Below are 23,794 nucleotides of genomic sequence, written 5' to 3'. Positions count from 1 at the left end.
CATCTCAGCAGCTGCAAATCAAAGTGTGTTGTGCACTGAATTGCAAAAGGCAAAGACAGCGAGACAGAGACAACCTTGACCTGTACAACTTAGAATGACCTGGAGTCTTTTTTCCCCTTTCCCCAGGGTACCCCAGCCTGTACCTGACCCTACTTCTCCACACTTTCCTTGTTTCAGCTAAGTGCTGACAGCTCTGTTGCTCTGTCATCCACAGATCTGCGCTCTGCAAAACCACTCAGCCAGAAACCAGGCAGTGACTTCCTGGCTGTGGAGAAAACCAGAAAGGCAAAGATGATGACAAACTATCAGCCAGCAATGGTTTCTTACTGTAGTTGAGTGAGTTTATTTCACTTGTGTAAATTAAATCTTGTTCAGGGCATTTTCCACTCCCAGAAATTGAGTTATCCAACAGATATGACCTTTTTTCTTTTTTTTTTTTTTTTTTGTCTACTACAAAATATGCATCTTTACTGCAAATGGATTTATGTCTGCTTGTGTGTGTGCATGAAAATGCTGCTTTGTAGTACTGCTTGCAAAATCCCATAAGCATCTACAGCCAGGGGAACTCTGCCTCTGTACATTGTACTGGTTATTACTTTTCAGTTGTTCCTACTGTCTGCTGGTTCATTTCTGGATGCTATCAGTCCTCTTTTTCTTGTTGATCAGAGCTGCAACCCATGCTATGTACAGCACCTTCCACCTTTGTTAAGAACTACTTGGCAAGAAAATAGTAATCTCTGGGATTTATATGCTGAAAGAGTTTCCTGCTGGAACTATTGTAGTATTCTGCTCTTTGCAACGGCCTAACACATTCATCTCCTACATCATACAGGTTTGTGAGAATGGACTATTTCCTTGAAAGCAGGCATGTCCTGGGTGAGACTCACACCCTTACCATCAGGACCAAGGAAGGGGAAAGGGCATGAAACTTTACGAAGATGAGATTAAATGCAGGGAATTTAAGTGAGCTGACCTGGAGTTGCAAAAGTAGATGAAGCAGCAGAAAAACACCCTGCCTTGTGTCACAAAAATGAGGCAAGTCTGGCCAGCTTCATCAGTCTTATGGGGATCCTGCTGTCTTGAGGTAGGTCTGGGAAATGAGCCTCTTTGGATTTGGACTTATCCCTGGAGTCAGGAGAACAGGAGACGGGTTTAAAGCTGAAATCTAGAATTGTTTCAGTTGCAATTTCCTCTCCAGTCCCGAAATACAGCAATACAGTTAATCATAGTCTTTCAAAACCCTCTAGTATTTCAGGATGTTTCAATACGGCTGATCCAGTCTACAATGCTACAGATGACCAGAAAAACAAGCAGTCTTGAAGTTCAGATTCATGGCATCAAGGAGAGAGCTTTTTACACTACCAGCTCCTGGGTCCCAGGGTAAAGAAACAAGCAAGATCATGACAAGAGCCAGGCAGAACATAGTCCATCCTCCAGAACAGATGCACACAACAGGGAGAGAAGAGACAATCTGAAGGTGTCTGAAGCTGAAGACAACCATATGAGAGACCAGTGTCTCCCAGTCAAAGTGCACATTACCTTGGGAGCCAGTTTGCGGTAGTAAGTAATTGGAGCTAGGATCATGATGGTGAAAAGAATGATTTTCAGTGGAGGTCCCATAGGTTCTTGTGACTCATTCTCATTTCCACAGGCATCCAAGCCAGGCTAGAGAAATGCCCATCGCTGCTAAGAAGAGTGATAGTGCTGCCTGGAAAAATTGCAGGGAACACAAAACCAAACAAGGGGAACCAGCCAGATGAATGCACTGGGCTTTTCTTTGACCTGTATTTCATTGAGTTTCATGAGACATATGACTAGTTGGTATTTTTTGGGGTCTCAGAGACATTTTCTGTGCTGGACTACATGGCCATCTCTACACTAGTGAATGGAATGGTGCCAGGTGGCAGCTCACCATCATCTAGATGCTGAACCACCAGCACGGTCCTTGGCACATGTTGGTCTTGGCCAACTAGGTCACTTCCAAGCAATTCTTCACTCCTGCTACCAGCAATGTTTTAAACAAATATCATGAAATATCTGCAACTAAAAGAGATGAGTTGTTTGCTAACCCAGCACTCCCTTATTCAGAGCATCAGCCTACAGGAAGACAGTCTGAATCTCTGCCTAAAGTTGGCACCTATTTGCCATGACGGCGTAGAGCTTTTTTACACCCTACTCTAGCCATAAGACATCTACAGCCCGCTCTTCACAAATTCCTGCCCCACTCCTGTCCCTGGAGAGAGAGACTATGGCTCTTAACCACTAAGTGGGTTTCCAGATAGCAGTTACGCACTCTTGCAGCTGCATGGACTGAGAAGGTGAGTCCTGAGAAAACATCAAGCTAGACAGAAAGGACAGTGGGTCTCCAGAGCAGGTAGGCAGAGGAGCAAAGTGATGTGTGTGTGTGTTAGGAGAACTGTTTATTTCGGAAGCATACATCAGCAGCAGTATCCAGAGCCTTACACAAGCTTCGAGCATGGGGAGTTCTGACTGTGACAGGGAACTGCTGTTTATGAGCCCTCTAAAAAAATGAACATCTGAATATTTGCTCTGATTTCCACAACTGCACATGTGGCTGTGCTGGAGACATACACGAGAGGGAGAAGGACACCAGAGCCGGACGGTGCTCCTCTCCAACCATCCTGATAGCCACTTGCTAAACACCATCCAGTTATCACACACAGCAATGTCAAAGAGCAGCTTTCTCTAGAGAATTTTTACAGGCCAAAATGAAGGGATAGAAGCTGCCCACACCGGCTTGATTTTGGTCTACTTTGTATAAACCCAAAACTATTTCCCTCAGCAAACAAGTGCAAGATTGTGACAGGTCCCTTGGTGCTCTGTGCTGAAACAGATTTTTCAACTCTGCATTTGCTCATAAAAACAAGATGATGAAAGGCAACACGGCCACAGATGTTGATAGAAACAGACTTCCTGATGTTGTTTCTCCAGGCACTCTGCCTCTGGGACAGCTCAGTCCTTATGTGGCCAGAGGAGCTGCCTCCTCAGCCAGCACATGGGCTGAGCATCACTTTCCCTCGATACACTATGAGGTTATCTCCCCCTCCTGCGGTACCTCCATTTCCACTGCTGCCTCTCCACACCCTTTCAGAGAAATCACAGATTGGGAAAAACTCTGGAACTGAAACAGTGGGTTCGGTCATAGCCAGCCTTACAGCAGAAGGCTAGACCAGGTGGGCTGCAGAGGTCTTTTCCCTACTGGAGCGGTTTTGGAGCATCATCTGGTTTTGACACTGTCTCCCATAACATCCTCATAGACAAGTTAATGAAGTATGGGCTAGACAAGTGGACAGCAAGTTGGATTGAAAACTGGCTGAATAGTTGAGCTCAAAGGGTTGTAATCAATGGCATGAATTCCAGCTAGAGGCCAGTCATTAGTGGTGTAACCCAGGAGTTATACTGGGGCCAAAACCATTTAACTTCTTAATTAATGATCAAGGTGATAGGGTTAAAGTGCACCCTCAGCAAATTTGGGGCAGATGATACAAAACTGGGAGTAGTGTCTGATACATCAGAGGGTCATGCTCTCATCCAGAGGGTCCTCAACAGGCTGGAAAAATGGGCTGACAAGAACCTGATGACGTTAAACAAGGAGAAGTGTGAAGTCCTACGTCTAGGGAGGAACAATTCCATGCACCAGTATATGCTGGGAGTCACCCAGCCGGAAAGCTGCTTGGCAGAAAAGGCCCTGAGCATCCTGGTGGACACCAAGTTGACCATTGATCCAGCAATGTGCCCTTGCAGCGAGGAAGACCAACAGCCTCCTTGGCCGCATTAGAAGAAGTTTTGCCAGCAGGTCAAGGAAGATCCTTCACTTTCCCTCAGCACTGGTGAGACACATCTGAGGAATAGTGTCCGATTTTGTGCTCCCCAATACAGGAGATACAGGAACACACCGAGCAAGTCCAGCAAAGGGCCATGAAGATGATTAAAGCATTGGATCACCTGTCATACAAGCAGAGGTCGAGAGAACTGAGACTGTTCAGCCTGGAGAAGTGAAGACCCAGGGGGATCTTATCCATGTGTACAAATGTCTGATGGAGGAGAGTAAAGAAGGCAGAGCCAGACTTTTCTCAGTGGTGCCCAGTGACAGGAGCTCAGTTCCTGGGAGTGATTGCCCCACCAATGAGGGATGAGAAGAAGCTCACAAACACTGGTTACGTTTCACGCATCCACAGCCCAACCTAGCAAAGGCAGACCAGGACTTATTTTAGCCATCTGCAGAGCTCGATACATGGATTTACATCATTTTAAAGTACCAGTTGGAGTACAAGAGCTGCTGCAGCTCCCTGTGCAGACCTAATCCCTGCAGTGCAACCTGAGCTGAGGAGCACAGCCAAAACCAGCAGTATAATGGCAATCTGTTACCAAATGGTTTTCAATGCATCTCTTGGAGGCCACTGAGCCTTGAGAGAGGCGTGGAGACAGAGCGTGTGAAGCTGGATTAGGGCCATTAGAGTCTTTCCTGGCAAAGCTGACAAGTTCAAGTGCTGTACCCAGCTAATGCAGCTAGACAGGTCTTGCCTGGCAAGCTGACAGAGTCAGGGATCATTCAGGCATTTCTCTGGGACAGCTCAGGTACTCAGTCTGGCTGGAATCCAACCACCAACCCTTCTTCTGACCGTGTCAACCATTGGGCTTAATCCAAGGGACATTCTCAGAGCCACCTTCTGACAGAGCACAGCAGGCAGAAGAAACGCATCAACCAGCTTCACCAGCAGAGAGCTGATGAGTTAAGCCATAGATTCAGCCTTCCTAAATCACACAGGACTTAGCTGCCAGACATCATAGAATCATAGAATCATTATGGTTGGAAGAGACCTTAAAGATCATCAAGTCAAACCTTCTACCTAACACCACCATGACAGCTAAACCCACTAAACCATGTCTCGAAGCGCCACATCTAAACGTTTTTGAACACCTCCAGGGATGGTGAGTCTACCACCTCCCTGGGAACTCATTCCAATGCCTAACGACTCTTACTGAAAGAAATTCTTCCTAATATCCAACCTGAACCTCCCCTGGTGCAACTTGAGACCATTTCCTCTTGTCCTATCAACCCCAGCTGCCTTGTCCTCAGCACCAAGTGATCTTCACACATGCCTAAACTCCAGAAGCAATTTGCTAGTCACCTGTAAGTCTTACCTGCATACTCAGTTTGCACATCTTTTTATGGTTACGCAGGGCTTATCCAGAGCTGGTGGCCCACTCCCAGGCAGATGGTACACAACAGCTACATAATAGACACATGGCACATCTTGATCCTTTTGACAAGGAATTGCCTTTGCTTTTTCAGTCTTCCCACCTTGAATCCCAAAGCCCAAAAGATAGGAGTAGATACCTACACCCACGAGTGCCCAGCACTGGAGGTTAGCGACAGGCACCTGACTTGGCATGGATTGAATTATACTTGGGAGGTTTTCTATAATTCCCACCCTCCTGCACCAGTCCTCTAGGGAATCTCAGTCCTCAGGGAACCAGGAGTGCTTTGGCCATCTAAGGCACACAGCTGTGGGCAGGCATTCCTTCTCCAGCACCCAATCTGGGATCTCGCCCAGGCTTTTTCAGAAGGTAATTGCTGGAAATTGAGAGATTCCGTAAGGCAGTTGCTGCAGTGGTTAAACCTCCTCCCCATAGCTGGCCACACCTGTGATCCAGTGAACCCCTCACATGGCAGTGGAGGTCATCATCGCTCTGCCTCTAGTTCACAGAGCAGGCTGCTGCCAGGGACCTCATTCCCACGTAGGCATCAGCAGACTGTGATCCTGTTACTTATTAACGAGCTCCGATAATCTAAACAAAGCATCGCTCCAAGACATCCATCACAGACCTGCAAGCCAGTGGCTTTTTTGTGAACCCCCTCCAACGTGTCAACAACCTCATTAAAGCACCAGAATCGGACAGAGCATTCCTGAATTTGGCTCTCTGGAAGAAAAAACCAGCCCACCGCTCCGCAGAGGGAGGTAGCACAGCCCAACAGGAAATCCTGCCTGCTCCCTGCACTGCATCCCTTTCACAGAGCTCAGAAAAGATGCTGTTTTAAACGACTTGAGGCCAGGTCTGAGCGTCCCTGAAAAGTGAGAGATGTGAAGTCTAAAACCCAACCCGATCAGATTCCCTATGAGGTTCTCCCATCCATATTACTAAATGCATTTCCCTTCTTTCAAGATGCAAGGATTCATTTTACCAGTGAGAAAGCAAAGGCAGCCCAAGGAGAAATTAACAGTAAAGGGAAAAAAAATTATTGCACTGGAGTGAGGCAGCTTCACTTGCAAAATTTCATGTAACATGTACTACTGTGTGCAAAGTCAGTGGATGGAGGTGTCCGGCTTACTCACAAAGGCTGGTACCTGTTTGACTAGAGGAAGCCTTGCTCGCGTAGCAATGTTAAGCTAACAACCACTATCAGATACCCTACTCTGAGGGGTAGGGGGTATGGAAATCCAGTCTCCTGTTCAAAACATCTCCATCAAAAGAGAGGCACCCTGGGAATGAACACAGTGAGAATAACATCACTCCGGCTCACGTAGATTCTGAGGCTGTTTCCACAGGGTTGGAGGAAGGAAAGTCATAAAGCTACATGGGTTCTGGTTCAACAACAAACCATTCACTCCAGCACTCAGGTGAAGTTGCAGGGTTGCTTCTCTAAACCATCACTGTAAAAGAGACCTAAAGTGAATTAAACTGTGGTTTAAACTAGCCTAACAGGTTCCTTAAGTTCACTAGCTTTTTCTCTGCCCTTTTTCCTATAATTAACTCTCTCAAGACTTCCCTCTCCAGTCTCTTCTCTGCCTTTCGCAGCAATTTCACAGCCTTATAAACCTCTCAAATATGCCACACTTCTGATATTCCAGATTCCTCCAGCGAGCCAGGGAGGCCAGGTTAAGAAGAAAAAACAAGGAAAAATACCTCTTGAATTTCTCAAATAACTGATAAAAAGCAATTAAACAACAGAAGGTCACCAGATCCTTCACTCCAGTGTGTTAACAGAATAGTGTCTCCAAAAACTATCCAGAAACAGGAAAACTTGACTGGCAGCTGAACATGACACGCTGTGATGCAAAGTCCCAGGTCAATGTTTTGAGAGGGAAAGATGCTGAGCTGTCTTGAATAAGGAGAATAACGCTGGAGAGGTCAAGCTTAGGTATACCGAGAGTCTGCTTTGAAGCCTCGAGTCCTTTTAAGTGGTAGAGGAGAAGAAAGGAGAGAGTTAAAGAAGTATTTTTTTTAAAAAAAAAAAAAAGTAGCAGGGAAGAGGACATTTGGAGAGGCTGTTGGCAAAAGACCAAGGACAGAGCAAGAGGAAAGGTGGAGAATTCAAGAGGGAACCTTTTTAACATTCGCTTGTAGCTCACCAAGTGGGAGGGGAAACAAACTAATTAGTAATATCAGGACAGGAGCCATGCTAGCCTATATAAGTTGGCGGAGCATTTTCTTTTTCCCACTCTCTTTGCCCTGCTTTCCTTCTGTCCTGGCCAGCAAATTAACAGCTACTCCTGAACTCATCTGAGAGGTAAGAGCACTCTGTTCATTCCTTTTAATGCACAGCAATAAACATGCATCCTGCTACTGACTTACCGACTTACCTGGATCTTTCTTCTCCTCCAAAACACCTAACAAACAGCATTTCAGCAGTCCTCCTGAGTGAGTACAGCTAAGGCTCAAGAGGAGCACAGAGGTTAGGGAACGTCACAAGAATTTCAATTATTGAGATTTTTCTAGCAGGGTGAGGATTTATTAGTACTGCTTAGCCCATTTGGCTAAACCTTCGAGGAAAAACAAACAAAAACAAAAACAAAAACAAACAAACAAAAAAAAACCCAAACCCAACTGGAACTCTTTAGCATCTCCTTTTACTGCCTTTCTATTCTGCAAAATGAAAAATGCCCAGATAGTAATAATATAATGTGATAGTCTCTCTGGATTTCTTTGTCCCCGAGAGGCAGATCCCTGAAAATTGAATTGCGAATGGGCTTAATGAACATTTGAATCTGAGGGATAAGCTTTCTTTTGAACTCATGCTTTGAAATGTACCTCCTCTGGGGAAAATCTGAGCTTTTTTTTCAGTGAGGGTCAGGTGCATCACAATCTCTCTGTTTTGGGCAGTGTGCTTGTGCATGTGTATGTTCCTACACATAACACGACATTATATTTATCCAGCTTTACTAAACTCATGGTAACGTTACACAGGCTGTGCTGGAATCAGAGCTGCTGAGAATCTGGCCCTTTCCTCCTATTGTACTTGGATGCAGGAATTCCTCTAAAAACATGCTGCACGCAGAGCTGGCTCTCGCACACTTCACAGCAACCATTCAGAGAATGCAAGGTACAACGGCTGCAATTGTGTGGTAGCGGTTCCTTGGACAAACAAATACCACACAGTAATTTAAATCCTCTTGATTTACAGAGTAACTTCAATTCTGTCAGGGAGAGAGGAAAATTCCAGAAAGAAGAGAAAGTACTAAATAACTTTGTTGCCTTTTTAGAGATAAAAGCCCAACATCTAGCGACACAGGCATCAGCTTGGAAGTAACGATTACCTGGGAGTATTAAAACAATTAGTCAAATAAAAGCCCCCGTTCCTTTCCCAGCTGCAAGTACAGCACCACTCTTACCATCCATAACACATAATGAATGTGTGAACGGGTTTGTCTCCATTTCAGCAGGTGAATAAAAATGAATTTGCAGGCCAGATGTTGCAGGAGTGCAGCACCAGCACGGAGTCTGCTTTGCTGCAGCTTTAACGAGGCATTACTGAGATGCCGTACGTATGGCGTGACGTGGAAGAAGTGTACACAAGTGGAAGAGAAATTGATTTAGGGAGACATGAAGTTGCATAACATCAGTAGTCTGCTACAGGACATTTATTAACTCTGAAAAGATGATTAAAAAAAAAAACAATAGATTAGCTTCTTGGCTCTGTGATGATTTCATTTTCATGCAAGAGAAACATTTTTTTTTTTCTTTTCTGTTCTCACGGGTTCCATTTCATAGCTGACACAAAAGTGTTTAGATACTTTTAGCCACGAAACTTTCCTTTTTGCTTACGTGAGCATTCTTAGTAAGGATGACAGAGAGATATTACCCAACAGCACAAAGATATCTAGGCAAGGGGAGGTAGCAAACATCTGGAATCTTTGGGGAAAAGCCACAGTGCTCCAAATCTAGCTCTCACTTTCCACAATACACCACGGGGAAATAGTTTTAAATAGCTCCTCTGCACTTGCAGCAGAGCACAAATCAGTCCTTGAACCACAGAGATGAAAAACCACATTCAGACCCGTTCTGCCTGGGTGCAGTTGCTGCTCCTGTATCACACCAGTTACAGACCAGCACTGGGAGCCCACATCACTTTTCCTACCAAATGCTTGCCTGGAGCACCTCTCCAGAGCATACATGAGATCAGGCAGTGCACCTCAAGCTGTGTGTCTGAGGGTAGGACTTACACACTCTTTAGTTAAGGATCTGAGATCAAAAAACACTTTCCTAGACTAATAGAAATCAGGAATTAAAAAAAAAAAAAAATAAATTTAAATCCTGCCCCCTTGCAGAAGCCAAGCATTCTTTTCCAGCAGAATGGACTTTTCACAATTATTTCCATTTCCTTCCTTCATGCACTAAGAAAAAAAGCCCTCTTTGACTGAAAACCACATTAATGTAACTTTAAATAGCAGGTCTTCAAAATAACTGCTGTAGATTGGCCTTCATACAATCCCCATCAGAACACGCAGCTTGAATTAAAATTCATGCATTACTGCCTTAAAATTCCCTGAGAATCTCCATTATTCTGGGGTTAGACACCTTTTGTCTTCTGCCCTTTCTTAAATAGCTGCTATCACCTACTCCCTAAAACAAGGCAAGGGGATAGCAGATTGTTAATTTGAGTGTATATGGCACCTACTGCTTCTTACAATGTCAAAAATTATTAAAAATGCCCAAAAAATTCTAGGCTGGTGCCAGTTTCCAAGTGGTTCACTACTTCTTTATACTTTCTTCGGTCAACTAAGTAGAAGTAACGCAGCTCCTCCATGGTCTGCGTTTCTGGACAGATGGGACAAGCTTGACAGCTGTGGTGGTACCCAAACCATCACACACAGGAGGCAGCCCTCACACAGTGCCTGGGATATGATTTGGGGTGGCCATGAAGCCAATGGGGCTGGGGCTGGGTCTTTACCATGTCATGAAGACCCCACTAGATACCATGGGTGCTCTTGTTCACCCTTTACATACCAGTCTGCTCTGCAGATGATGAGGGTGTTTCACAAATATTTAATTCCCCCTTAGCATATATAGGTTGACAGGAAAGATGAACCTAAGTTCATGTGACCCCTCCCTAGAGAGACATATCACCTGATAGATAGGGACATAATGAACGTGAGTTTGACCAGCACAGCTGGCCAAAAGGTAACCATGGTCACCCCCAAGCACTGTGATTTTGAATATTCTGGAAAAACAGGTATGCAGGGCATTGACGCAGCCTTCATCAGGGGTGAAGTTCAAGCCAGGTTGGTGGAAGTGACTCACCTGGTCACCTGGTCTTTTTGCCGTGCCAAGTGCATCAATCTGACTTTGTTTCTTCCCATGAAAACCCAGAGCAAAGGAGTTCTGCAGTCTCAGATTTGCAATGTGCAGTATTGTCTTAAGTATGCGCTTGAGTGCCTTCTTACGGCAAAGCAATTCATCAAGTTTTGATGAATTAAGGACTCCAACTTGACCTATTTTCTTCTCCACTGTGCAAGTGGACCAAACAGTGACCCTGATACGTCTTCACATGCACATTACATCCCACACCACAGACTCCTGCAGCGCTAACAGCTCCTCACTCAGCATGCAGGGAAACATTGAGCATGCTAGCACAGGACACACAGCATCACTCTGCAAATGCAACAGCCCTTGACTTTATGGATTAGCAACAGCGAAAGCCTAAGTTACATAAAGAAGAAGATTCTTTAAATTGAAAATGTAAATGCACTTTCACCAGATGAAGAGCATTTATCTTCGCTGGAAATTTTGGTTTAACTGAAAGTGCATCCAATTCACTTATTCCATTATTTCAGAATAAAATATGAGAAAAGCGAAGGTTAATGAATCAAGGTAATGAATTATAAGTGAGCCAGGAAAAAGCCTTCCAGCATCGAGACACCATCCCTAGCAACACTCTCATCCTTTTCTTTTCTTCCTCCTCTAGTTAAGCTCCTTGCCTCTGTGTCCTACACGAATTCAAATTCAACACTCTTCTACATACTGGTCCTGTTTTCAGCCTCTTTCATGTTGATCCTATCCTTGCATTAGCTGGGCCCTTCCAGAAGGCAGAAAATGTGTGTTTATTATTTGTGTAAATATTTACTACTTCCTGAAATGTCACCATCAGCTCTCCAATAACAGAGAGTAAGAAACTGGCCAGGATGTACATTAACCAGCCATTCCCCTGCACAAACTCAGAGCTGCTTAGCCACATGCCTGAGTCTGCAAATGTAATGCCCAGGGATAAGGCTGCTTTAGCTTAAGTACTCAGCACCTGTATTTCTGAAGCGTGGATTCTCTTCCTCAGCTGCTGAGAAGGCTTTTACTGAAGTTGCAAGTGAGTCAAGGACTAACTCCAATACTTGCGTCTTTGTACCACCCTACTTAGACTATTAACTCCCAACCTAAATTCTTTATTTCTTACACAAGCTACTACTCACCAGTGAGATCTGAAGCAGCTCTGGTTCTGTGTTCACTCAACAACATACCTTGCCTTGTGTTTTGTCTTGACAATTACCAAGAATTAGTCCTACTCTTCAGGAAACTGAGTACACTGCAAGTAAAGGTTTGGCTGGTTTTGATTTGCTGACTTCATATTGAGAATTGGCCCTTAGACAAATAACGAATTGGCTATAGGACATAGTTTTTAAAATCCAGTGTTTACAGTTAGGTGCAAGTCTCTGATCCATGTGCCTGAATGAAGCTGTCTAGAGCTGTATGAGGTGCCAAAAGGTATTCCAGTAGCTCCTGGAATGCTCCAAAGGGCATGTCTCCCATAGGGGACCCTGTTTCTGCTAGCCCTACATGGATGCCCCAAACACCTTATTTAGGCATAAATACCTTTGTTTAGCCTATAACGCTCCGCTACCTTATTTAAGTCTTGATATAGAGCCTGCCAAATGTAATTAGAGTCTTTTCATTAGTCACTGAGGGTTTCTTACCACAGGTTCCAACATGTGGTCATCTATCTTGTCTTATGCTGAAGAGCAATGGCCAGTGCAGACCACCTAACACCCTACCAGGCAGCTGGCAAAGAGAGGGACACAACATGACTGGCAGAATAGAGAGCAAACACTCTGAATTTGGCCTTTAATCTCTTAAATCAGTGCTGGGTACTTCTAAAGATGGGGCAGCTAAAAGTCCAATACAATAGAGGAAATAAAAATGTATGTATGCATGTGAGTAATGGAATAAGGCACCATGAACAACCCTCAAGTCAAGCCCACACTCATGAGAAAGATTGAACTGATCTCAACAGGTGACAGTATAGAGACGTATAAACCTAACTTTAGGTACCTGTTATTGACGGCTGATGGATAAATTCAAACTGGAAACACACATTAAGCAGCAGAGGAAACTTAATCATTGAAGCATCTTCCTAGATGTGGTGGACGTCTGTCAAGTTGAATCACTTCTGTGAAGCCAGTGTCTTCTAATGCCATCTTGCTCTTCTTGAAGTCACCCTTTAGATCAAGAGCTGCTTGATTTCTAGAACACATGTATAGCTGAGCAGGGTGTTAAAATCAGGTAAAATACTATGATGCAAGGCTCAGTGGTTCCTTGTGGTGTTCAAATCTATGACTCCATGAAGAACAGTGCAGGGTCCCAAGAGCACATGAAGAGGGAACGTGCTCATGGAGACATGAGAATCAGGGGTTCAGATTAAGGATTTTCCTTTTTCTGGCTCCAAAATTGCACACAGTGAGCAATAATATGCAATAGACAAAATAAATAGGGATCAGTAAGATGCATTGTAATGAACTGTCTTTTCCCCTTGAATTTTACCAAAGGGTCAGAATATCAACATGGAAAACAGTGTTGATGTCAAGATAGAAACCAAGGGGGAAAGAAAGCCAGTAAAGCAGAATCCACTGAGCAAAGCTGGGAAGAGAGTCTGCAGAACTGTTGGGTACGTCACTGGAGACATGAAGGAATTTGGAGCCTGGCTAAAAGGTAAAGATATTTCATTGTGGCTAATTAGGGGATTCCAAAGAAGAATTACATCAAAGGAGTAATAACTAACTTCTCAGTAATGTGACTCAAGTTAGAGTAGTACAGAAAGTGCCTTTGCCCTGATTTATTTCTGGTTTGTAGGAAAAAAATCAGCTTTGTGCAGAGATACGCGTACTGTGTAAATCTTGAGGATGACTGAGATGACACTTACCTCCCAACGTGTCACATACAAAGGGAATTTAGTCTCACAGAACATAGCCCAGGATGGTTATTCGGTGCTCTGCCATCCTTCATAACGCTCCCTGTCCTTTCAGCTGAGCAGTTTCTGTCAAGTCTAATGCCTCTGTGAAGTTAAATTACACGTAGGTAGGTGTGTTTTGTCCCCACAATAAATCAGCAATGGGATGCACACACAATTTGCCATCTGAGGCACAGACTTCATAAATTAGCTGGTTCATATGAATCTGGTCCAGGGTACTTTATAACAGGGGACTCTGGCAACCACACTGTTCATCTCAGCTTCCCAACTGTAAGATTTCGCTATAGACCATAATAAATCCCAGTCAGGTTTTACAGTCTTGCTGATTCATTGCTTCAGTCATGTTGCCAGGTTCCACTGCCAAAACTCTTCCTGAGTTTCAAAAAAACCATCCTGAATCATTACCATCTGCATATCTTCATCTCTTCCAGATAAACCTCTTATGATCCAGTTTATTGACTGGGTGCTGCGTGGGATATCCCAGGTGATGTTTGTCAACAATCCCCTCAGTGGGCTTATCATAGTCACTGGCTTCCTGGTGCAGAACCCATGGTGGACACTCACAGGCTGTTTAGGAACAGTTGTCTCAACTTTAACAGCACTTATTCTGGGTCAGGACAGGTAAGTCCACCCTTATCCCCTTCAAAACCAGCCTGTCACTTCACTACTGACTTACACATTAAACAAGCGACATGGTTGAAGGACATCCTGAAGGAAGGACAACCTGACAGGAGGTTGTAGCGAGGTGGGGGTCGGTCTCTTCTCCCAAGTAACAAGCAATAGGGTGAGACGAAATGGCCTCAAGTTGCGCCAGGGGAGGTTTAGACTGAATATTAGGAAGAATTTCTTCCCCGAAAGTGCTGTCAAGCATTGGAACAGGCTGCCCAGGGAAGTGGTGGAGTCACCATCCCTGGAGGCATTTAAAAGGCGTGTAGATGTGGTGCTTAGGGACATGGTTTACTGGTGGGCTTGGTCATGTGCTAGGTTTATGGTTGGACTTGATGACCTTAAAGTTCCTTTTCCAACCTAAATGATTCTATGATTTTATGAAAAGCATGTACCTAGCCTTCACTGGCTGTATATCTGAACTGGTAGGACCAGACAGATCTTCCCAACAGCTGCATCTGGTGCAAAGGGACACTGAATGTAGCTGCAGAAGGGGTAGTTGCTGAGAAGACATGGGACTCAAGCATGTGAAATTGAAGGTTGGTGCTTGAGCATAGGCAGGTCATCATCACACAGAGACACAACTGCATGGGAAGGGAGGGGATGATGTAAGCAAAGTGCCCGCAGGGGAGAAGACTTCAAGATAGTTGTTTCCTTCACGCAGATCAGCCATAGCAGCAGGCCTGTATGGCTATAACGGGGTCTTGGTGGGATTGCTCATGGCCGTCTTCTCTGCTAAGGGAGACTACCACTGGTGGCTTCTACTGCCAGTAGCACTGGTGTCCATGACATGGTAAGTTGGATGGCTCCTCTGCTTCTTATTCCAGCCCCAGTGTTCCTACACTGAGACTGAGCTGTTGTATTTTTATGCACTATGCAGACTGCAATGGAAAAGAAACACAACTGGCACATATGTGCTACTAAATCTGTATCATTATTTGAACTTTTAAATTTGCTTGTAATCCAGAAACAAATAAAATACCCACATAATCACAAATACACCCAATTGGGAAAAGGAAAATCGATGGCTGATCATCTGAAATTCAATGCCCTAAATGTTAGCCATATTGCTGTGATGAGTCAATTCATTTTTGTTTCAAGAGGAACACTATTTTCACCACCATCAACCACAAGTGTTTCATCTATTTAAGCCACCATATAAAAATGTAATAAAAATTTACTTCTCCAGACACAGAAGCTGTTCAGTGGTCCCAAGACATGATGATTGATACTAACAAAACCAAACAACTAATAATACTTTACTCATATATATGACATCATAATCTGCTAGATATGAAAGCTGGTCTTTGGCCCCCAAATGTCTAGCTGGAGATTGCTAAAATCGTGCATATCATCTGTCTGCCTGAAGTTCATTTAGTGTTACACTCACTTTAATAAGTGCAACATTGATGTCAGCCTTTACTCCTGATCCATAAGCTTGAACAATGACACACAGCCACCTTCACAGTTCACTCAGACCTGACACAGATGTCCTAAATTCAGTCCACTTCAAGTACTAAAAAAAAAAAAAATGTAAACTTTGAGGCTGAGCAGGGAATAACTCCATTAAATCACTAGACCCTCCGCACAAATGGAGGATCTTGTCTCCTGCATTGTCACCAAGTTCATATTGCATAACACGACAGGAATCTGTACATTGATAACCACCCTGGGAAGGGTAGGAAATTTAACAAGTGACCCTAGCATATCTCTGATTTTATCAGAAAGACTGAGGAAATTGAACAGCTTTTGGTTTTTTTTTTAAGTAGAGTGAATTTCCAGCAGTTGTGGTGGTTTTGGTTGTTTAGGTTTTTTTTCGCCTACCTGACAAGCTCCTAGTGAGACCATTTTGTTCTTCTTTCAGCCCTGTTTTCACCAGCGCTTTAGGCTCAGTCTTCTGTAAGTGGGATCTACCTGTTTTCACGTTGCCTTTCAACTTGGCCTTGACCCTCTATCTGGCTGCGTCAGGACAACATAACCTCTTCTTCCCTACAACTGTCATTCAGCCTGCAACAGCAACACCAAACATCACCTGGACGGATGCTGAAATTCCAATAGTAGGATACCTTAAAGATAATAGCTTTCTCCATTTACAAAGAAAAACACTATAGAATCATATTATCTTCCTTTATGTTACTGCATAACGTCCTGGCAATACAAAATTGCATTTATAAGATAGCTATTACCCGAAACAGAAAGGTTTACTCTAGGAATTGACATTTTTGACAGCTTGAAAATAAGAATCTTTTTGGTATTTTTCATTTGCAGTTGGATCTAAATGTATATATTATAATCTTCAAAGAATCTCTAGAATCTAATTACCCATCACTGCACATAAACTGATCAGCACCCCATAGCTAGGGTTATGCTGAGCCTACTAGTTAACTCACAGGTTAATTTTAGTTTTCCATGTATAGAGTGCCATGTTTTTTAAATTGCACCTTTCTGATTAGAAATGAGCAAGTAGATATTACTATGGAAGAATGGTTACAAACTTGGGTGTAGGCACATGTTCACATATTTTTTACTTAATATTCAAGTGGGACCTTTCCAGAGAAACACTTTATTCTCCTGCATAGTGCCATAAACAATACAGATACTACAGCAATAGCTTTCCCCTAGGGCTCAGTGGACTATTTTGAGGGCTTCCCAGGGAGTGATTAAGGAAAGGAAGTTAATTGACACTAAATAGCAATCCACACAAGTGACATTTCTCAAAGAACATTTGCCATGGTGCATAATTTTATGGGGACCATAAATGGACTGTTCCACATTGAGGAACATAACATTTTGAGGAAAAGTGTCTTGAAACCACCTCTAAGCTGTGACCAGGTTGGGCTCTGTCCCACCAACCCAGCAACTCCCATTCATACTGCTAGCGAATCCCAAGGAAGTTTCAGTTATATAAGTAGATCAGGGATATACCTTTACCCGAGTAAAGTCTTGTAAATCTGGCCAAGCCATTGGCCAATTCTTGGCCATTTCACTCTTGGATCTGCCCACTCAGAGGTGAACGTCTTCTCAAAGGCATCATCTACCTGAGTACTTCCATTTCCTAGATTCACTGTCGTGACCCGTAACAGCATGCAAAAATGGCCAAGTCAGCAGCACACATAGAGATAATGAGCAAACCCTTCCACAAAATACATTTACTCTTCATATTAAAGCAAAAACCTGGCAGAGGAACTCATGGCTATGGAACAAGGCATGACTCATTTTCATTGAAGGGAAAAGCCTGTGGAAATGCCCTGCTGTTTCCTGAGAAGTGTCCAAACTTTCCATTTATGGTCCAGAAAGAGAGACTGCATCCAACAAATGCCAAACACGAACATGGTCAAGAAAAATTGATTTTAAAAAAAATGAAATTACAAAGCCGATAACAAATTTTCTTTTTCTTTTTCTTTTTTTTTTTAATTCCTGCAGCTCCTTCAATCCATTCCAGTTGGGGTGGGTCAGGTTTATGGCTGTGATAACCCCTGGACTGGGGGAATTTTCCTGATTGCTTTATTTATCTCTTCTCCACTTATTTGTCTGCATGCGGCAATTGGATCAGCAGTGGGGATGCTGGCAGGTAAACATTCGATTTGTGTCACAGATTTATATAAAAGCGTGGAGAATAAAAGAGGAACTGTAATGAGTGGAGCACTTACAGTCACAAATGTTTCTTCCATTGGAGAATGACTGCTTGAAAATATATATACACATACGCTTCTGTTTTAAGAATTCTTTTGATTGACTTCCCCATTCTATTACCTCATTTCATGATGGTGGATATCTTCAGCAGAAAGAAGCGTATTTTTGGCTGAAATGAATTTTTGTCATGAAATACTTCATTCACAGATATATTCTGATGGGTTTAGGAGCAGCTTAATAAAAGTCACAGCCATCAGTCTGAATGTGCAGGCCTCAGGGATACATTTGAGGTTCACATGTATGCTGGTTCACTCATGTATCTTCTGCTGAGATTGCATGGCCAAATTCAGCTCAGCAGTACCAGCGAAATTCTGCCATGATTGCACCAGTTTAAAGCGACTTTAGTCTCAGACCATAGAAACATGACTACAAATAGGAACTCCGCATACGTACGCAGGCTAGAACCCTTAAAAAGCTGAGCTCATGCTGTTTCTCAGCTGCTTTTATCTCTTTGGCCAAGGAATGACACATCTTTGACTTATTTTCCAGCCCTGAGCTTAGCAACACCATTTAGCAAAATCTACTCTGGCTTGTGGGGCTACAACAGCTCCCTCTCATGCATTGCGATCGGAGGCATGTTCTACGCTTTCACCTGGCAAACACATTTGCTGGCAATTGCCTGTGGTACGTACCCTACGGATTTTCACTACCGTCACATTTCCTTTTGAAGTGAGACAAAATGCATTTATACTAGAGGTGGGCTGAAGCTAGACGGCAGATGGACTTAGGCAAGACTGACAAATGATGGAGCTGGATGTTGGAGCCATTGGTCTACTGTACCCTGACAAAATAAAAACACTGCTTTCGCTTTCAGCCAAGAGTTGTGTTCAAAACAACTGATGCCATGAGCAGCCACTGATTAACTAAGGTCTTTGAAATGAGATGCTTAGTTTTGAGGCATTAATTGCATTTGTCCAACATTGCTGGATGAATCGTACTGTTTTTTCCAATCATAGAGACCAGCTCAAATTCCTTCTTTGGAGAAGGACCTATCTAAACTTTGAGAAAACTGGAGCTCAAGATCAGTCCACTTCTGTAGTTAGACAGTACAGTTTCCCCAGTCTAGTGAAATGGATACCAAAGGCATGAGCTAGGCAACACAGAATGATTGAAGAATTATTTATAAGGCAATTCCATATGAAATTTCAATATCACAGTGAGCTGGGAGTGAAACTATTGCTCATTCAGTGCTCATATAAAAAAGATTTAGCTTTGTATCTCATTGACCCACCTCCTAGCCCTAGAGGCAGGAGAGATGGAGGTGGAAGGGTTATTTTCCTATTTTAACCCCATCCATCAAACTACATACTTTCCACATCAGTGCATTTTTCAAAAGCCTCTGTTTCCATAGTCACATTTTTCATCGCTCCGGTTCTTTTTTGTGTTTTGTGCTTTCCATGAGTACCAGGTTGGAGGGGAGACAATGCAAAGGAAAGAGCTTTAAGAGGGGGCTGTCCAGGCATGGTCATAAACATTGGTTGAGCTACCCAAGGCAGTGTGAGAGATGTTTGTCCTTGCTGTTCTCCCCCATGAGCAACCGAACTCACCAGGGACTACCTTTCTTTTTCACAGCGCTCTTCAGTGCCTACCTGGGAGCAACAGCGACTAACATGTTGTCTGTGGTAAGTGGGGTATCAGCTAAGGTCTCATTTCCAACAATAGATTTGAACACTGTATATTTTCCTGGCTTCTCAGGCCAAACATCAAGACACAGAGAGCAATTCAGCCAAAGGCAGAACTGATCCAGGAGAGGGGATACTATCTGCCCAGGGGTTTTGTGTGGTTCCCACTGAAACAGGCCACTTACTTACAATCATCACTTACCACTTTTCATCCTCGGAGCTTGGATGAACCTCGACATCTCCGAGATAATTATATGTCTATTCTTTATGCCTGAAGTGATTGAGAAAAGGACCCTCCACATGTGTAAATAAACCTCAAATTTGGTTTAATTGCTTTGCCCAGGTGCTAAAAGGCAGTCAGTACAAAAGCCCAGGGAAAATCTGAATGCTTCTGGCATCCAGTCCTGTCTGATCTCCATCCACTCTTATCTCCATCCAACACTACTGCAGATGAACAAAGAGAAGGCAGCCTTCTCACCAGAGCTGGTAGTTGTTGCAGGTTAATGCTCAATGTCAAGATCTCATAAAGAAATCCTACCTCCCCAGGGAGAGACTCCATGCAAAACCAAGTCAAAACTTCCTTAGGAAATCTTGTTCCAAGCTGCCTGGCTCTAAGTTATGTTCAAGGGCTGAGGGATCAAATGAAAGAAAGACACATAATAAATAGGTGGTTTCTATTTTTCTTTGCAGTTTGGGGTGCCATCAGGAACCTGGTCTTTTTGCTTGTCTGCGCTGACCTTCCTGTTAATAACCACAAATAACTCTGCTATCTACAAGCTGCCACTCTCCAAAGTCACCTATCCAGAAGCCAACCGAGCTTATTATCTGAAGATGAAGAAACATCAGAGGTCTTGCTGTGAGGTATAAAGACCCAAGAAGAGAAACACTTAGCAGATTTTAAGGCAAAAGCACAAGGTGTTTCCCAAAAAAACCATGATTTGTGTGCTACAAAGTCAAAAGATCAAAAAAAATCACCACCTTCTGAGTGGAGAGACTTCTTCCACTGCATTTGTTTGTTCCATTCTGATTAGATAGGGCTCTGCTGTGCTGGAAGGACCTTTCCCAAGACCAATCTGTAATGATTTAAAAGCACATATGCCTGAAAAGACACTTGAATTTTAAGCAGCGGGGAAATGACTTAGAAGTTGAAAAGAAAAATCTGTTTGTGAAATCAAAGTCACAGCAGTTGAACCTAAAGCAATAAAGAGCAGAGCATTTCTCAGCATCTGATGGTACTCCTAATTAATGGCTAAAAACAGCTTACAACAGCAATAGGATACATCTTAGAGAGCCTCACAGTAGCAGAAAAGTGGAATAAAGAGTACACTTTGTTAAGCAGAAAATAGGTAGTGAAGAATTCCACCTGGAGGATCTCTCAAGCCCGACGGAGAGAGATGTGCGTTAGCAATTGTCACACATAAGATAGACCCTGATAAATTGCAGGCAGCATTGCTAACACTTAGAAGACTTGTGGTAAAAATCACAATAATGGCAGGGAGGAGGTGTCTATCAGCCCCAGCTTTTGGATGTTTTAGTTTCCAGTAGGCTCTAGCATTTCATGAAAAAAACATTTCAGACCTACCCTGTTGTAGAGAATAGTCTGTAAAACCAAGGCCAAGAAATCAAATGCCAGTGAAAAGAATCTTTTTCTACCAAAAAGAAAAAAAAAAAGTAGTAAGTTTTATGATTTTATGTTAATCTCATGATTTTTCTTAGTAGTTGGTCATGGATTAGCAAAGGAGGGGGCACCAGCAGTCATTGCTGCCCCTTTCCTATGCAATAAAATGGCTCTGTTCAGTCTGTGCATAAGCAGAACTAATTTGAGTTGATCTTCTGGGCTTCTCTCCCTACACCATCGTCCTCAGCCCACAAATATCAAGCAGCAAAATGCTGCACCGTCCCAGCCTACTGCTGAAGTTGCTGCTCTGCCATTTCTCTCTGCCCCATGATGGGAAGGGAATGGGTGGAGGACTGATGGATGTAGCAGAGCTTTGCAGCAGACCAGCCTTGTGCCACCTCTGCACAGGCTCCTGGGGTCTGCAGGTATGGAAGGAGGAAGCTGACCTTGCACCCAACAGGTTGGTCACCTCAGTGGGTGTTAACTCGGCCACCGTTGTGCCTGGCTCATCAAGATACTTCATCTCATGATGAAGCTGATGTCTTCACCACAAATACTCCATATGCTCAGGTCCTTCAGTTGGCATTAGCCTATGTGCAGTAACGTCGCTCCTGGGAGAGCAGAACAAAACCTGTTTCTCTTGTAGCAGAGGAAATAAAAAGTAGCCTGTGAACAGTGTACTGCTAATTTTTGAGGGTGGGAAAAAAGGTGTCTTTTTATGAGCATCAAAAAGATCTGAGTGAAAAATATTTGGGATGAATTGCTGGCAGTATTTTCTGGTGAAGAGTTAGGCTTTCAGACGTTTGACAGTATTTCTGTATGACTGACACTCAAGAGATCACTTGTAAAAATGTACCATTTCCTGTGTTTTACTTAGTAAATATCTACATAATATTGTGTGGAGTTAATTTTTAAAACATATATTTATAATTTTTGGAGTTTGGTATAAGTTTTCCTCTATTTGTCATCACTAAGCTCTTCCAAAGACAGGTTATCTCTATGTAAGTAGTCTAGAAGACACTGGAAAACAAAATTATGAAATCAGTGTGTGGGGGGATATTTAGGAAACTTCCATCTTCTGTTCTTTGTGCTTACAGCACTTTACTGCATCAACACCTTCCTAAATGTGCAAGTGCAAAGTCTGCTTCTGTACAGGAGGCACGATCAGCCAAAGGCACAGTGTTGTGCCTGCAGAGCTACGGGCAGGGCTGGAAACCTCCTGGAGATCAGACGAGGGATTCATTCCTAGGGGAGATGCTGGACAGGCCCCCAGACTGGGGTTAGATAAGGTCATGTTCTGTCCAGAGGATGCACCTCTCCATTTGTCAAACTGTGATGGAAAAGGATATCTTTTGTTGTCCAAACTGACATCTCCCCACTCAGGACCGTGTGCCCCAGACAGGCAAGACTACAAAGGCTAGCTTTCACTTTTATGTCAAAATCTGCACTTGGGTAAGAGTACATACTTCATGACCAGTGAAAATCAGCAGATTTCCTCCAACTGGTGCTATTTCAGCCTGCTGTTGCTGAGCAACAGGGACACTTTGGCAGTACCATAACAAAACCATATGCACGGAACAGAAAAACAACAAAAGATGAAGGCCATGTCTCAGCCATTAGAAAGATTTTGCACGTCATTCAGAATTAATTCTTCATTTTATGCTATCCAGAGAATTAATTCTTCCCATCACCCCATGCAAAATAACAGTTATTTGCTAATTTGACATGTATATCAGTCAGAATATGCATATCATGCTTTTTCCCATTATTGTTCATAGCACAGTCTTTGCTATCAGAACTAATTTATCTTATTACTGAAACTGTTCTTTTTTTCTTTTTTCTTCACATCAAATAAATGTTATTGAAGCCACAATTGTTTTTTTCAAGCACTCTTTTTGCCTTCTTCTTTCTGACACACAGGTCATAACAGACATAAGAAACATTTATGCTGGGCAGGAGTTTTGGGGCTCTTTCCCGGACTTCTTCCCTCCTGGTCCCAGTATAACATAGCAAAAGAGATGTCATTGTGTTTAACATTTCTAAAAAATAATAATAATAATTAAAAAAAAAAAAAAAACACACAACATCAAACCACTTGAAAATATCTGCTTGGAATCAGTTTTTATCTAAAAGTTTAACTCAAATGTACTGCCTCACTGCCATTTCCTAAGCCACTCTCATCACTTCTGTCTGACAGGCACAATTCTCTCCAAGACTCCCAGTTCTATGTCAATCAACCGCCCCAGTCTCCACCTTTTGACACTGGTGTGTCTCCTGCCCCCCAGTACTTTCTGCTCTGGTTCAGCTGCCCAGTAGCCCTGGCTTCAGCCATGCACTTCGTAGTCCTGCATGGGGTTTGCTTTTGGAGGTAAGGGGAGGGAAAACATGAGTGACAAATTAAGACAAGAAATTGTGGGATGCTGAGCAACGACCAGCAGATTTTTGTCAGCAGAACCCACTCTTCTCCCTTCACAAAGCAGTGCAGCTTCTTCACGGAGCCTGGGACATGCTGACAACACCCATCATGGTACCAAGACATGGGCTACAGCCTTCATTTCTCCTTCCCCCAGCAAACCGCTATGTGGGCAAGTGCAGAAGAAACCAATATTTAGCCGTGCAGTGAAGACGCTCCACCTCTGATGACACTGTACTGGGATGAAGAACAGTTCAGCCCAGGTTACCTGAGGACCAGACCTAAGAGTCGGTTGCAGAAGGAGG

The 23,794-nt window shown here is 43.4% G+C and overlaps 1 protein-coding gene across 1 annotated transcript in view; it reads left to right on the top strand.

Moving 5' to 3' along the window:
* The window catches only part of SLC14A2 (solute carrier family 14 (urea transporter), member 2), a gene marked incomplete at both ends in the record, with an annotated part of 40,777 nt that extends 17,436 nt beyond the window's left edge, over positions 1 to 23,341 (top strand). Inside the window, 9 exons of the mRNA XM_009707826.1 lie at positions 13,056 to 13,218; positions 13,909 to 14,098; positions 14,808 to 14,936; positions 16,008 to 16,200; positions 17,567 to 17,714; positions 18,326 to 18,460; positions 19,409 to 19,458; positions 20,149 to 20,314; positions 23,274 to 23,341. Coding sequence (XP_009706128.1) covers positions 13,056 to 13,218; positions 13,909 to 14,098; positions 14,808 to 14,936; positions 16,008 to 16,200; positions 17,567 to 17,714; positions 18,326 to 18,460; positions 19,409 to 19,458; positions 20,149 to 20,314; positions 23,274 to 23,341 — 1,242 coding nt within the window. The remainder of the gene's footprint in view (positions 1 to 13,055; positions 13,219 to 13,908; positions 14,099 to 14,807; positions 14,937 to 16,007; positions 16,201 to 17,566; positions 17,715 to 18,325; positions 18,461 to 19,408; positions 19,459 to 20,148; positions 20,315 to 23,273) is intronic.
* Positions 23,342 to 23,794: the final 453 nt, after the last annotated feature.

This window comes from Cariama cristata, unplaced genomic scaffold, assembly GCF_000690535.1.
Source record: "Cariama cristata isolate BGI_N322 unplaced genomic scaffold, ASM69053v1 scaffold3199, whole genome shotgun sequence".
NCBI lineage: Eukaryota > Metazoa > Chordata > Aves > Cariamiformes > Cariamidae > Cariama > Cariama cristata.
Note: the sequence above shows the minus strand (reverse complement) of the source record. Positions and strands in the feature narration are given on the sequence as shown.